Source organism: Podarcis raffonei, chromosome 13 (assembly GCF_027172205.1).
Source record: "Podarcis raffonei isolate rPodRaf1 chromosome 13, rPodRaf1.pri, whole genome shotgun sequence".
In the NCBI taxonomy this organism is placed as follows: domain Eukaryota; kingdom Metazoa; phylum Chordata; class Lepidosauria; order Squamata; family Lacertidae; genus Podarcis; species Podarcis raffonei.
In genome coordinates this window covers 13,933,976-13,948,273 of record NC_070614.1, presented here as the reverse complement: position 1 = coordinate 13,948,273, position 14,298 = coordinate 13,933,976, and the positions used below count along the sequence as shown (strand labels likewise).

Sequence of the window (14,298 nt, the reverse complement as noted above, 5' to 3'; positions counted from 1 at the left end):
GGGTTAAATACTTCGTTCCGGAGGTCTGTTCTTAACCTGAAACTGTTCTTAGCCTGAAGCACCACTTTAGCTAATGGGGCGTCCTGCTGCTGCCGCGCCGCTGGGTTAGCGGAGTCTGTAACCTGAAGTGTATGTAACCCGAGGTACCACTGTATTGCGAATCATGGTGTTTGTGCACTATGCAAAAATCACCATGTGGGAGAAACAGTGAAGCCAGCCAATGCCTCTACATAGCTCCATCCTTATTTCAGACATTGTGATATATCGCAATGTTGAAAACCAAATACTGCCCAGCCCTAATCTGGACACTCTGTCCCTTAGCTTCACTATCTTCCAAGAGTAAGGTAAAGGTAAAGGACCCCTGGACGGTTAAGCCAAGTCAAAGGTGACTATGGGGTGCAGCACTCATCTTGCTTTCAGGCCGAGCGAGTCGGCGTTTGTCCATACAGCTTTCCGGGTCATGTGGCTAGCATGACTAAACTGCTTCTGGCACAACGAAACACCATGATGGATCCACACAGCTCTCCCTTTCACTGGGAATTTTAACCCTGGCAAACTATCCTTTCTTACAGACTCTGGGCTGTGAGCAACCTGTTACAAACAGCTTTGGTCCCTATGTCCCTCCATTCCAGCTCAGCTTTACTGCAGTATATGACAAAGAAGAAGAAGAAGAGTTTGGATTTGATATCCCGCTTTATCACTACCCGAAGGAGTCTCAAAGCGGCTAACATTCTCCTTTCCCTTCCTCCCCCACAACAAACACTCTGTGAGGTGAGTGGGGCTGAGAGACTTCAGAGAAGTGTGACTGGCCCAAGGTCACCCAGCAGCTGCATGTGGAGGAGCGGAGACGCGAACCCGGTTCCCCAGATTACAAGTCTATCGCTCTTAACCACTACACCACACTGGCTAAGAGCTAAGGATTCAAACATGTCACGCGCTAATAAAATTCACAGAACTTTACTTAGATGGCAATAATACAACCTTGTTGAAGTTTACAGAGATTTACTAGCCCAGCCCCAAATGAGAAGATAAACAAACAAAAATTAGGTGACACTTGGCTGCAGAAGGTTATGGGTGCTGTACTAGGCTCTTAATTCAACTTCATAAAGGGTGTTGCCTCTCCCTAGCGTACATACATAGGAAACTCAGTTTCATTCACAGTTCCACCAACCAAAAGCAACCTTTGGCTAGAGTGAATATATAAAGGGGTTTCCAAATATTTCCCTCAACCATAGTTTCCCCAAATGTAGTTAATAAAAATAGAAAGTGACATGGGGAGGGGGAAGGCAGCCACCACACAGTTCTTTGGTTACAGATGTTGGCCACGACCACTGAGCCCAACAAATTGGACAACAAAAATGTGTGTGTGTGTAGTTTTCTTTCAGTGCTTCAGAGGACTCCCTTCACCCCTCCCCACAGTCCTTGCCTAGGACAGATTTGCAGCTTTGAAAGCCAACACACACCAAAGTGTTTGAAAGGATTCCTTCCTCTGAGCACTCTGGCTCTGTGTGCATGCTGTGCCATATAACAGACAGAGGGGAGGGAAGAAAAGAGAAGAGTCCAGCTCTGGTTCCATGCTACCGCTTCCTCTCTCCTTTCTGTGTTCTCTTCTTCTCTTTCTCCTTACGTTCTTGCTTAGCCAACTTGTCCTTCTCCCGCTGGAGTTTGTCTTGCTCCTTCTTCCGATGGGACTCATCCCGCAGATGCTCTCTTTCCAGCTTCCGGGCATTCATAACGGCTTCCAGGTTTGTGTTTCTGAACAGAGCTGACAAGGAGGGAGTTGAGGAGAACAAGGAACTCGACACAGAGTGAATTCTGAGTTGAATGCAACAGCATCATTCTTCCTGTGACTGGCACATCAAGACAACTGACCAAAGCTGGTTCTTGGAAAGATTTAGAGCAGGGGGTCAGCAAATTTTTCCGCAAGAAGCCAGTCCACTGTCCCTAAGACCTTGTGGGGGGCTGGACTATATTGGGGGGGGGGGAATCTCCTCCCACGACTCTCCCCTCCCTTCTCCACAGCACTGGACGAGCCCCGGTGGCTGAATACCTGTGCCTTGCGAGTGGCAGGGGCTGGTGGCACAGAGGGAACGATGAGCAGCGTGAAACGGCTGCTCCAGAGAGGGGCTGCTCTGCTTTAAATGGCACTCAGCCAACTGCAGCTCCTGTGCCTTGCGAGCGGCGGTGGTGGTGGGACAATGAGCGGCGCAAAAGGGCTGGCTCCAGAGAGGGGCTGATAAAAATGGTGCTCAGCCAACTGCGGCTCAACAAAGCCCAGCCCCCTTCCTCCTCTAGGCAGGGCGGGGAGAAGCCAGGAGGAGGGGGGGAGAGGCGCCGCCGTGGTGTGTGTGTGGGGGAATGGCACAGCCCAAACGATCAGAATCCCCACGTGGCGATTCCTAGACCGTCCATGGGCCGGATCCAGAAGGCAATTGGGCCGAATCCAATCTTAGTTTGCTAACCCATGATTTAGAGTCTGGGATCCCTGCATTCAATTCCCACATTTTCCTCATCTATACCCTTGATTTCCATTCACTTTATCTCAACCAACCTCACTTGTATTGAGAGGTAATACAATGAAAACTATATAGCAGCTTGGAAATTAGGAAGTGCTGTATAAATTACCTGTACTATTTGTCGTATGAGCTACAGTAACCCAGCCAATTTAGCTTACAAGAAACACATGAAACCAAGCTGGACCAGCATCCAACTACTGGCAATTTTTTTCCTATAACAGCAGATATAAAACGACTCCATTACTCACTATCTACAGCTTGCAACCCAATCACCACCCAGTAAGATTGTCTCATCCTTGCCTTCTCAAGATTTCCTTCCAGAGATTCCATACTATATACAATTGCTACCCCCTCAGACACAGTATTCCCTGCTAAATACTACCCCACTTTTGTTCCCCATCTCACATTACTAATAATATTATAGCCTCAAAATACCCTATTTGTAAGGATACATTTTTCAGAACTGACGGTCACTGCTGCTGCCCCAGGATCATCTTCACCATCTGCTTCAGTGCGCCAAGTTAAGGGCATTTGGTCACTAATTAGGATTTGGGTGATATGGAATGCTGTGGTGGGAGGGATGTTCTGGTGATGAGACAGCATGACCACAACCTCAAAAAAAAGGACTCTGAAGCCGTTCAAGATACTGAAATCTGATTCCCCATTGCCAGAATATTCTGAAGATATTTGCTTGTAGATTATCCATCCTATCATGAGTATGGCAAGATGGAGATCTCCAACCTCTGCTTCTTCTCAGAAGCTGACAATCAGATTCCTAGCCATCGCAGCTCATAGGCAACAATAAACCGGCCATTCATGATTGTGTCTAGTCCGTTTTGAAAGCCATCTATACTTGCACTCATCTCAAAGCAATTTTTTTCTGTTAGTTTGCCTGACCAGTCCACACCAGTTGGATATGTGACAATCACAGGCTGCCAATGTAATGGTGCATACTGCAATGAAATAAAAACCTATTTTCCATCTGATGGACTGCCGTTGTTGAAATCTGTTTTAAGGGAGAGTTTCAGATCTCTAATTACCCCTCATTAACCCATAATACACACACTGATCCACAGTCCAAGGCAGAGAACTTTACTATAAATATGCATGTGCAGTGGAATCTTGGTTCTCGAACTTAATCCATTTCGCAAGTCCGTTCGACTCCCGAAATGTTCAAAAACCAAGGTGCGGCTTCCGATTGGCACAGGCAACCCAGAAACAATAGCCGACAGCCACATCAGATGTTCAGCTCCCAAAAAAAGTTTGAAAACCAGAACACTTACTTCCAGGTTTTTGGCATTTGGGAGCCGATTTGTTCGTCAACTAAGCCCTTTGAGAACCAAGGTTCCACTGTATACTGTAATTTGCTGTATACTGTAAACTAAGTTCATGGGGCAGAGCAGGCTATAAAGACCTCAAGGGCCTCTCTCCATAGGAATGTGGACCCCAGGATCATCTTTTGAGGCCCTTCTTCGTGCACCTCCTCCACGAGGTCCAGAGGTTGGCAACAAAAGAATGGGCCTTTTCTGCAGTGACTCCCTGTCTGTGGAATGCTCTCCCTAGGGAGGTTCGGCTGGCACCTTCATTATACACCTTTAGGCGCCAGGCAAAAACATTCCTCTTCATACAGACCTTTGGCTGACCGACATCCAATGGTCTTTTAAAAAAATGGGAGGAGGAGGTTTATTGGGTTGTGCATATATATATATATATGTATATATATATACATACATTCTGTGTTTTTACATTGTGATTTTATGTTGTGACCTCCCTGAGACCCGCGGGCATAGGGAAGTACAGTGGTACCTCGGGTTAAGTACTTAATTCGTTCCAGAGGTCCGTTCTTAACCTGAAACTGTTCTTAACCTGAAGCACTACTTTAGCTAATGGGGCCTCCCGCTGCTGCTGCGCCGCCAGAGCGAGATTTCTGTTCTCATCCTGAAGCAAAGTTCTTAACCCAAGGTACTACTTCTGGGTTAGCGGAGTCTGTAACCTGAAGTGTATGTAACCTGAAGCATATGTAACCCGAGGTACCACTGTATACATACTTACTTACTAACTAACTAACTAACTAACAAATAATAATAATAATAATAATAATAATAATAATAATAGAGGAGGAAAGGAACCCATGGACTCCAACCCGAGTTACTGGATCAGCCAGCCAGAGAGTAGATTCAACATGCTTTGGGAATTTGCAGCACAAAGGATATTCCTCATCATCTGTCACCTCAGCATACTGTGCCAGGAGGGCAGCCTTCTGTAGTGTCTCTTCCTTGGCGACCTCTTTGGGCTTCACCACGATTTGTGCCTGTTTTTCAATTATGTTAGCTATAGCTTGGATCTCATCTGGGAAGGAAAGGGGACAAAGCAAGGGTAAAGAAAGAGAAGTCCATGATCACCCTTCAACAACAACAACAACAACATCATTTATACCCTGCCCATCTGGCTGGGTTTCCCCAGTCACTGTGGGCGGCTCCCAACAGAATATTAAAAACACGATAAAACATCAAGCATTAAAAGCTTCCCTAAACAGGGCTGCCTTCAGATGTCTTCTAAAAGTCAGATAGTTGTTTATTTCCTTGACATCTGATGGGAGGGCATTCCACAGGGCGGGTGTCACTACCAAGAAGGCCCTCTGCCTGGTTCCCTGTAACCTCACTTCTCGCAGCCCTCAGCGCTGGATCTCAGTGTCCGGGCTGAACGATGGGGATGGAGACGCTTCTTCAGGTATACTGGGCCGAGGCCATTTAGGGCTTTAAAGGTCAACACCAACACTTTGAATTGTGCTTGGAAACGCACATAGGCGAGCTGAGTCCTATTTGAATCTCACCCTTGGGGCCTTATGTTCTGTAGTTACAGCACAGCCAAGATACTGGAGAGGAACAGCTTGCGGCCAGTTTTCATGTGCTATTTTGAGCACAAGGCGAGTAACATTGGGAATCAACATCAAAACAGTTCGGTATTTTAAGCAGGCCCCTAAAATAACTTCTCGCCCATCTCATCCCAAATTGCTTGCCCGAAATGCATTTTTTAAATTTTGCATCACTTCCAGAAGATATTCAAGCTCTGATGACCACATGGAAGGCAACATAAAATGCTGCTTTGAGCTGAACATAAAAATCATGAAAGATGAAGGTCAGACCCAAGTCATTTTAAGAACACTGGGGACATTCCTACCACTCTTAAATATTTTGATTTTTAAAAATATGTAAACATCATTACATCCATATGTATTTATACGCAAGTGTTGTACATACAAGCATTCATAATATATTAGTGTTTAAATTTGTCATTTTACACACATGAAATCAATACCATCTTTGTATTTCCTTAGCTTGTAGATTAAAAGAGGAGCCTATGATCAGACAGCACATTACAGTATTTTACATAATTAAGCAAACATATCACAGGACTGTATTTTGCATTGCTAGCATTGCTCCTATTATCTGTGTAATAATTCTCCAGTAACGTTAAATGTTTTCCCACCACAAGTAGCTCAAGTCTCCTGTTGCTGCTTTGCAGTACCAACATCTGCTTTCTGTACCATACATCTTTTGTATTTTCGAAGGCAAAAACCAATGTTCTGTTATAGCCAGACCTATGGAAAAATATCAAACTTTTATCAAACAGATAACCCTATTAACCTCTTGATAACTAATAAACCTTTCTGCCATTTATTCACAGAAGACTGAAAAATCCTTATTAAATCTATAATCTTGTAGGTCTCATGTACTCTTGTTGTACTGCTATAGTTTTGAATTTATGCTTTAATATTTTATTTTATATATACAGTTTTTACTGCAAGCTGCCCAGATAACTGTGTTATGGAGTGGTATATGGGTGCTGCCAAATATATATATATGAATGAAATGCATGCAATCTAGAATAGGGGGTAATTTTCCCTTTAATCTGTAATTGTTCTTCAGATTTATTTTATTTTACTTATTTGTTTTATTTATCCTGTCCTTCCTTGCAAAGGAGCCAAGGCAGACAAACAATAAAGCGTTTTTAAAAATCATTATAAACAATTCCAATAAAGGTGCAGGCTGAGAAAGATCTCAATTTAAAAGGCTTGTTGGATAGAGGAAGGGCTTCAGTAGGTGCCGAAAAGCCAATGGTGCTTGTCTAATATTCCAGGGGAGGGAATTCCAAAGGGCAGATGCCACAACACTAAAGGCCCAATTCCTACATTGTGCGGAACAAGACCTCCTGACAAGACAGTGTGTGCAAGAGAGCCTCACCTGCAGAGTGAAAACAATTTTTCTAAAAAGCTTCCGTCATTGTTCCAGGGAACAGATGCCTGACAGATCAAGGGGGAGGTGAATAGGAAATAACAAATAGGGTAAGGGCAGAAAATAGGAGAAAAGACTTTGGTCCAGTAAGTTGAAAGCCATGCAGAAAGCATCCAGCAACCACTCCTGTGATGCCAAAAGGAATGTGAAATACCTTCTTTCTTTTCATTACTTCCGTCATTTTGGGCCTTTGACCACCTTTCAATGATTTCTCTGCAAACTTCTTGTAGTACATCTTCATCCTGATTAAAAGAAAAGATGCTTGTCAGTGGAAGAAAAAGGCTTGTCCGTCACAAAGACACAGTAAGGGACAACTTGGGAGGCTTGGAATGCCAAACCTGGACCTGCCCCCTGGCCAATTTTTGTTTAAAGCCCTCATAGCCCTCCCAGAATTTAACCAAGGTGTAGCAAAAAGTTTAGCTTAGTTGTTTTCGTTTTTATTATGTATTTTGTGTTTTTTATAATGTAAAAAGATCTGCAGGTATATACAAATTTAATAAATAAATAAGAGAGATGGATACACTTTCAAGCAGGCTTCCTCAACCTCGGCCCTCCAGATGTTTTTGGCCTACAACTCCCATGATCCCTAGTGGTCGGGGATGATGGGAATTGTAGTCTCAAAACATCTGGAGGGCCGAGGTTAAGGAAGCCTGCTTTAAAGCTACTTTTCTCTCTCTCTTTTTACTTTGTACATCACATGTCTGCAACATGTTTATATTTGTATGGTATGCTATGCCCGAGTGCGGGTAAAGAGACTAATTCACAGAGCGAAACACTCTTCAGGTCCACAGACTGATGACTATTGTGGCAATACAAAATATCAGATCTTTGCTCTCTCTCGCTCTCTCTGAAGCATGATGGGAGTTACAACTCATGGAGAGAATTATCTGAGAAAAGAAAATGGCTGGCATTCACAGTCTACCAACCTGGTCCTATGAGATGCATGAAGTGGGGAACCTCCCAATTACGCAAGGAGCCTCAATGAGCACAGGTCCTCCATGTTTCAGAAGCTCACCCTCCAACCCACAGGGGGCCGAGGAGACACAACAAGAGAGAGGACAGGACTCACCACCATGGTCCCATGAATAAATAGAACACTTGGGGAGGACTATTATCTCATTGGAACCCTTACGACAACCCTGCAACGTAGATCGGCATTGTCCCCACATTACAGATACGGGTGGAGGGAGAGCTGGTTGCGGGAGGCTTAAAAAGGATACCAACATACCAACCAAGTTCATGACAAGAAGCTAGATCAGGACCAGGAACAGTGTGTTGAAATTTCTGCATTGCAGGGGGGTTGGACTAGATGACCCTCAGGACCCCTTCAAACTGTGCAATGATTCTATGAGCCTTTTTAGCCAGTACACCACACAAGACTCATTGCATGGGGCCACCTTTGAAGGTGACCCAGAAACTACAATTAATCCAGAATGTGGCAGTTAGACTGCTAACTGGGAGTGGCCACTGAGACCATTTTACACCTGCCCTGTATGTTTCCGAGCACAATTAAGTGATGGTGCTGACCATTAAAGCCCTAAACGGCCTCAGTCCTGTATACCTGAAGCATCCTCTCCACCTCCATCATTCAGCCCAGACACTGAGGTCCAGCTCTGAGGGCCTTCTGGCGGTTCCGTTACTGCGAGAAGTGAACCAGGCAGAGGGCCTTCTCGGTAGTGGCACCCACCCAGGGGAACGCCCTCCATCAGATGTCAAGGAAATAAACAACTATCTGACTTTTAGAAGACATCTGAAGGCAGCCCTGTTTAGGGAAGTTTTTTTAATGTTTGATGTTTTATCGTGTTTTTAATATTCTATTGGGAGCCGCCCAGAGTGGCTGGGGAAACCCAGCCAGATGGGCAGGGTATAAATTATTATAATATTGACTGAGATCCCCCACCCCCCCAAAAAAACCCCACAGCTCAACTAATTCTGTCTGGTTCAAGCTGCCTTATGCTTTTAATGCTTGATGTTTTATCGTGTTTTTAATATTTTGTTGGGAGCTGCCCAAAGTGGCTGGAGAGGCCCAGTCAGATGAGCGGGGTATAAATAATTATTATTATTATTACAGCGGACTCTTGGGTTGCGAACATGATCCGTGTGGGAGGCACGTTCGGGTTGCGATTCGGCGCTTCTGCACATGTGATTTAGTGGTTCTGCACATGCGTGAGCGCCAAAACCCGGAAGGAACCTGTTCCGGTACTTCTGGATTCAGTGTGGTGCGCAACCCGAAAATGCGCAACCTGAAGCGTCTGTAACCCGAGGTACCACTGTATTATTATTTTATATACAGAGACCTTTCGGCGCCTGGGGCAAGACGTGCCACCAACACAGATCGGGTCCAGCACCCTGGTGGGGTGGGTGGGAGGTGCATGTCACCCAAAACAGTTGCTTCCCTAGCGTGTCAGCCACGTGAAGGCAGAAATCTAGCTCGAGGGGCACTTTTCTAGGCACCTTTCCACCCCCTTCGCAACTGGCCGCCCGAGGCAGCTGCCCCCATGGCAGGGCAGGGCCTGTGGGGAGGAATCGAACCTACTCCTCGCTATCCAGATCAGCTCCCTCCCCCAGAAGTTGCTCACGGGAGAGCCTGGCTTCCAGACAGGCAGGGGCGAAATAAGCTCCAGAACGGAGAGGGTCGCCTCGGCCCCCTTTCCCCCCTTGCGCTGCAATGCGGTGCGGTGGGTGTCGCGCTCACCTGCTCCCCCGCCGCCAGCGCCCCCACCAGCCCTTCCAGCCGCTCGGCGTCGCACTCGGCCTCGCGCAGCACGCCCCGTATGTATCCGCCGTAAACGTCCCCGTCGAGACCCAGTGCAGCCAGGCGCCCCTCCAGCCACGGCTCGAACGCGCAGGGCGCCGCCATCTTGGCTCGCCACCAACCCTGGGGAGGAGGAGGAGGAAGAGCGCCTGCGCGGCGGCGGCGGAAGCTGCGCATGGCAGGACGGGCCAGCTCTCGCTTAACCGTCTCCTCAAGATGTTGCGGAAAGAGCTGAGGCGACGCCCGGGAAGAGCCGTTTTCTCTGTCAGGGCGCGCGGGACAAAAACAACGGCGAAAGAAACCAGCCCGTGTCGCTTCTTGCCGAGGGCGGTGAGAGAAACAGAAGCGCGTTGCTGAGAACCCGCCAGGATATGTCACGGGGTTCATTCAGACGTGCTCGGAAAACCCGAGAGTTGCCCAAGTTGCTGCCATTCTGCGTGTCAGCGCAATATTCAACTGCAGACCCTCGTTTCGCGCCATGGGAGACTTGCCCCCCAAGGAAGTGCGCGTAGGGTTGGGATTTAGCGAGACCCGCCTTGCAAACTGCCTCGGTTAAATGCTTTGGACAGATCCTGCTGCTTTCAGAGCGATCCTTGCTCTCTCCCCTTTCTTGGAGGTTTTGAAGTAAGAGGTTTTATTAGATGGCCATCTGTAATGGATGATCTAGCTGAGATTCCTGCACATGCAAGGGGCTGGAGTAGATAACCCTCAGGATTCCATCTCCACAATTCTTTGCAGAGGGTTTTGCCACTTGGAGCCGCAGAGAAAGTCTGCTCCAGCCGTTTGTCCTGACAGGCCTGTAATTCCTCATTTTTCCAAGATAAACATTACCCTGGAAAGACTTACTTTTCCAGATATAACGCACCTTGCACCGTCCCAGTCGCTCACCTGTTAACATGCTCCAGTTGGCCAATGTCCTTTAATTGGGGCATCCAGAACAGGGGCGAAGCCAGGAGGCGGGGGGGCAGCTGCCCCCCTAAATCAAGTAAATAAATAAAAATACTTAACTGACTAATTGTGTTGCAGATAACCCAGTTCTGCCCACCCAACCCCAGCCTGCCCTCCAAAAAATAAATCCTGGCTACGCCCATGATCCTGAACTAGTCAGTGTAGAAGATCCTCATGGTTTTCTCACAGTTTCCACTGTGGAAGGATGTGTGGATCCAGAATTGGCCTCCACAGTCACAGACTCACTGGTAAGACCGTGTTCATGGAAGACAATCTTATTCAGCTATGAGTGATCGCCAAAGAAGAGGAAGAAGAATGGAACTCTCATGTATACACTGTACCTTTAGAGCATATTTGAAGGACATTATTTCACCAAATAATTACTGTATAGACACAATATAGTTTGTTACAGGTTGCTGGGAATTGTAACTGAAGGGTAAACAATGCCCAGGATTCTTGGAGGGAAACGATGTGTTTTGAATGTACATTAAAGGTATAGTGTTTTCACAAGCATAGACTGCATTAGCTTCTGGATTCTTTTCACATGATCTTTTTTTTTTTTTTTTATAAATTTTTTTATTGCTTTTTTCCAGAATCTAAATCCATCATCAATAACACAACAAAAGCGGTTTTACAGAAAGAAAAAGAAATTAAACCAGAAAAAATTCATTTTTCGAAGTCTTTTTTTTTTTTTTTTCATCATCCACTGGACTTCCCCATCTCCTCCATCCCTGCATTCTTTATAATAAATATAAACAGCAAATTAATACCTTGTTTCCTGTGTTTTTGTATTTTCATCTAATTATTCACTCTGAAATTAAAACTTTTCTCAATCATTAACTTTGTTTCTATCAACTCTGAATTTCAATACTGAAGCATATTTACCTCAAACCTTAGCAAATTTTTAACATTCATATATCTTATAATGTTTTTGTAAATAGTCCTTAAATTTTTTCCAATCCTCTTCCGCAGCCTCTTCTCCCAGGTCTCGGATTCTGCCAGTCATTTCGGCTAGTTGCATATAGTCCATCAGTTGTGTGTGCCATTCTTCCAGTGTGGGTAGCTCCTGTGCCTTCCAGTATTTAGCTATGAGAATTCTTGCTGCAGTCGTTGCATATAGAAAGAAGGTTCTGTCTTTCTTAGGTATCCTCTGGCCCACAATGCCCAAGAGGAAGGCCTCTGGTTTCTTCTGAAAGGTATACTTAAATACCTTTTTCAACTCGTTATAAATCATTTCCCAGAAGGCCTTCACCCTCGGGCATGTCCACCAGAGGTGGTAAAAAGTTCCTTCAGCCTCCTTACATTTCCAACATTTATTATCAGACAAATGGTATATCTTTGCAAGTTTGACTGGGGTCATGTACCACCTGTACATCATTTTCATAATATTTTCCTTTAAGGCACTACATGCCGTAAATTTCATACCGGTGGTCCATAACCTTTCCCAGTCCTCAAACATAATGTTGTATCCAATATCTTGTGCCCATTTTATCATGGCTGATTTGACTGTCTCATCTTGAGTATTCCATTTAAGCAGCAAGTTGTACATTCTTGAAAGCACTTTCGTCTTAGGTTCAAGTAATTCTAGTTCTAATTTTGATTTTTCCACCTGGAAACCAATTTTTTTATCTTTTTTAAAGATCTCTAAAATTTGGGCATAGTGAAACCAGTCTCGCACCTTCCCTTTCAATTTTTCAAAGCTCTGCAACCTCCAAGTGTCACCCACTCTTTCTATTATTTCACAGTATTTTGCCCAGCCACCCCCCATATTAAGTATTTTTGTGGCTTTAGCCTCCATCGGTGATAACCACCTCGGAGTCTTGTTTTCAAATAAGTCCTTGTATTTAGTCCAGACAGAAAACAGAGATTTCCTTACAATATGGTTTTTAAACAACTTATGAGACTTTACCTTGTCGTACCACAAATATGCATGCCACCCAAAAGCATTGTTGAACCCTTCCAGATCTAGGACATCAGTGTTTTCTAGCAAAAACCAATCTTTCAGCCAGCAGAGGGATGCAGCTTCATAATACAACCTTAAGTCCGGCAGGGCAAAACCCCCTCTTTCCTTTGCATCTGTTAATATTTTAAATTTTATTCGGGGCTTTTTGCCCTGCCAGACAAACTTCATAATGTCCCTCTGCCACTTTCCAAAACATTCCACTCTGTCCACGATCTGTAGGGTCTGGAACAGAAACAGCATTTTTGGCAATACATTCATCTTTACTGCTACAATTCTTCCCAACAAGGAAAGTTTCAATCTTGACCAGATTTCTAGATCCTTTTTAATTTCAGACCAACATTTTTCATAATTATCTTTAAACAGATTCAAATTTTTCCCAGTCAAGTTGACCCCCAGGTATTTCACTTTATTAACAACGTTTAGTTCTGTTTCCTTCTGAAACCCATCTATTTCTAAAGGTGTCAAGTTTTTTGCCAAAACCTTAGTTTTTTGTTTGTTTAACTTGAATCCCGCCACCCGACCAAACTCAGAAATTAATTCCAATACTCTTTTTGTGCTGGACACCGGCTCCTGTAATGTCAAAACCAAGTCATCTGCAAAGGCCTTCAGTTTATATTGTTTTCCTCCGACCTGTATTCCTTCCACCTGCTGATCCTTCCTGATCAAATTTAGCAAAACCTCAAGGACAGAAATAAATAGCAAGGGTGATAGGGGGCACCCCTGTCGTGTTCCTTTTTCAATTTTAAACTCTTCTGTCACCACATTGTTTACTATCAATTTAGCCTTTTGTTCTGAATATATTGCATCTATGCCATTTTGGAACGCCCTTCCCACTCCCATCCCTTCCAAATTCTTCTTCATAAATTTCCAAGATATATTGTCAAAGGCCTTCTCCGCGTCTATAAATATCAAAACTGCTTTTGTATTCAAATTTGTCTGTAGAAGTTCCAGAACGTCAACAATGTTCCTAGTATTATCTGACAAATGCCTGCCAGGGAGAAAGCCTGCTTGGTCTTTATGAATAGCTCCATTTAAGACTTTTTTCAATCTATTTGCCAAAATGTCAGCAAAAATCTTGTAATCCACGTTTAGGAGTGAGATGGGACGGTAGTTCTTAAGTTGAGTCTTTTCAGATTCCAATTTTGGTATCAAAGTGATGAATGCCTCTTTCCACGATTCTGGTGCCCCCTTCCCTTCCATAATTTGATTACATACCTCCATCAATGGCTGAGTCAGGTATTCCTTCAATATCTTATAGTATTTGGAGGTAAGTCCATCTGGGCCCGGGGATTTGCCTAGTTGCATGTTCTGAATGGCATTTTCGATTTCCTGTTGGGTTATTTTATAATTCAGGTCAGTTTGTTTGTCTTGTGTTAGTTTTTGTAGGCCATAGCTTTTTAAAAATTTATTTATTTCAGTCTCCACTTGGGGTCCTTGGGAAAACAATTTTTTAAAATATCTCTGGAAACACTTTCTAATTTCCTCTGGTTTCTGAATACATTCTCCTTCAACCTCTAGATTGGTAACAAAGTTCAGTTTTTGTCTCTTTTTCAGCTGCCATGATAGCAGCTTCCCACATTTATTTGCCGATTCAAATGATCTTTGTTTCATCTGTTTGATTTTCCATTCAACTTCTTGATTTATCAGTTTTGCATATTGTGCTTGATGGAATTTTATTTCTCTCAAAACTTCTTTTGATTTTGGATTTAGTCTCAACTTTTTCTCTCCGTCTTTTATCCTTTCCAAGATCTTGTCCTTTTTACCGTTCCAGAGTTTTTTCTTAATAGAATTCTGCTGTATCAGAAACCCTCTCATAACAGC

At 44.3% G+C, this 14,298-nt stretch overlaps 2 protein-coding genes across 3 annotated transcripts in view; one reads left to right on the top strand and one right to left on the bottom strand.

Annotated features, from left to right (window-relative positions):
• Nucleotides 1-941: 941 nt before the first annotated feature.
• On the bottom strand, nucleotides 942-9,708 carry CCDC43 (coiled-coil domain containing 43). 2 transcript variants are annotated; one of them, XM_053361692.1, is made up of 5 exons: nucleotides 9,507-9,705; nucleotides 6,966-7,053; nucleotides 4,730-4,865; nucleotides 2,969-3,027; nucleotides 942-1,765 (listed from the first exon to the last, which is right to left on the bottom strand). In XM_053361692.1, exons 1-5 carry the CDS (start codon nucleotides 9,669-9,671, stop codon nucleotides 1,578-1,580), a joined length of 636 nt encoding a protein of 211 aa, XP_053217667.1. In that variant the 5' UTR covers nucleotides 9,672-9,705; the 3' UTR covers nucleotides 942-1,577. The 2 variants fall into 2 exon arrangements, with proteins under 2 accessions (XP_053217667.1, XP_053217668.1); XM_053361693.1 differs by lacking the exon at nucleotides 942-1,765 and adding an exon at nucleotides 1,772-1,877 and having other exon boundaries at nucleotides 2,952-3,027; nucleotides 9,507-9,708.
• Nucleotides 9,709-9,790: 82 nt separating this feature from the next.
• The window catches only part of DBF4B (DBF4 zinc finger B), a 31,316-nt gene continuing 26,808 nt past the window's right edge, over nucleotides 9,791-14,298 (top strand). Inside the window, exon 1 of the mRNA XM_053362447.1 lies at nucleotides 9,791-9,896. The gene's annotated coding sequence lies outside the window, so the exon portion shown is untranslated. The remainder of the gene's footprint in view (nucleotides 9,897-14,298) is intronic.

Bases quoted from the DNA above. Each gene is read 5' to 3' on its own strand.
- CCDC43 (XM_053361692.1), bottom strand. From the start codon at position 9,671: ATGGCGGCGCCCTGCGCGTTCGAGCCGTGGCTGGAGGGGCGCCTGGCT. The intron at 7,054-9,506 runs GTGAGCGCGACA...TCTTTTAATCAG, and splicing joins CGCTGGCGGCGGGGGAGCAG to GATGAAGATGTACTACAAGA. The intron at 3,028-4,729 runs ATATCCTTTGTG...AACTTGGCGCAC, and splicing joins GAGGTGACAGATGATGAGGA to TGAAGCAGATGGTGAAGATG.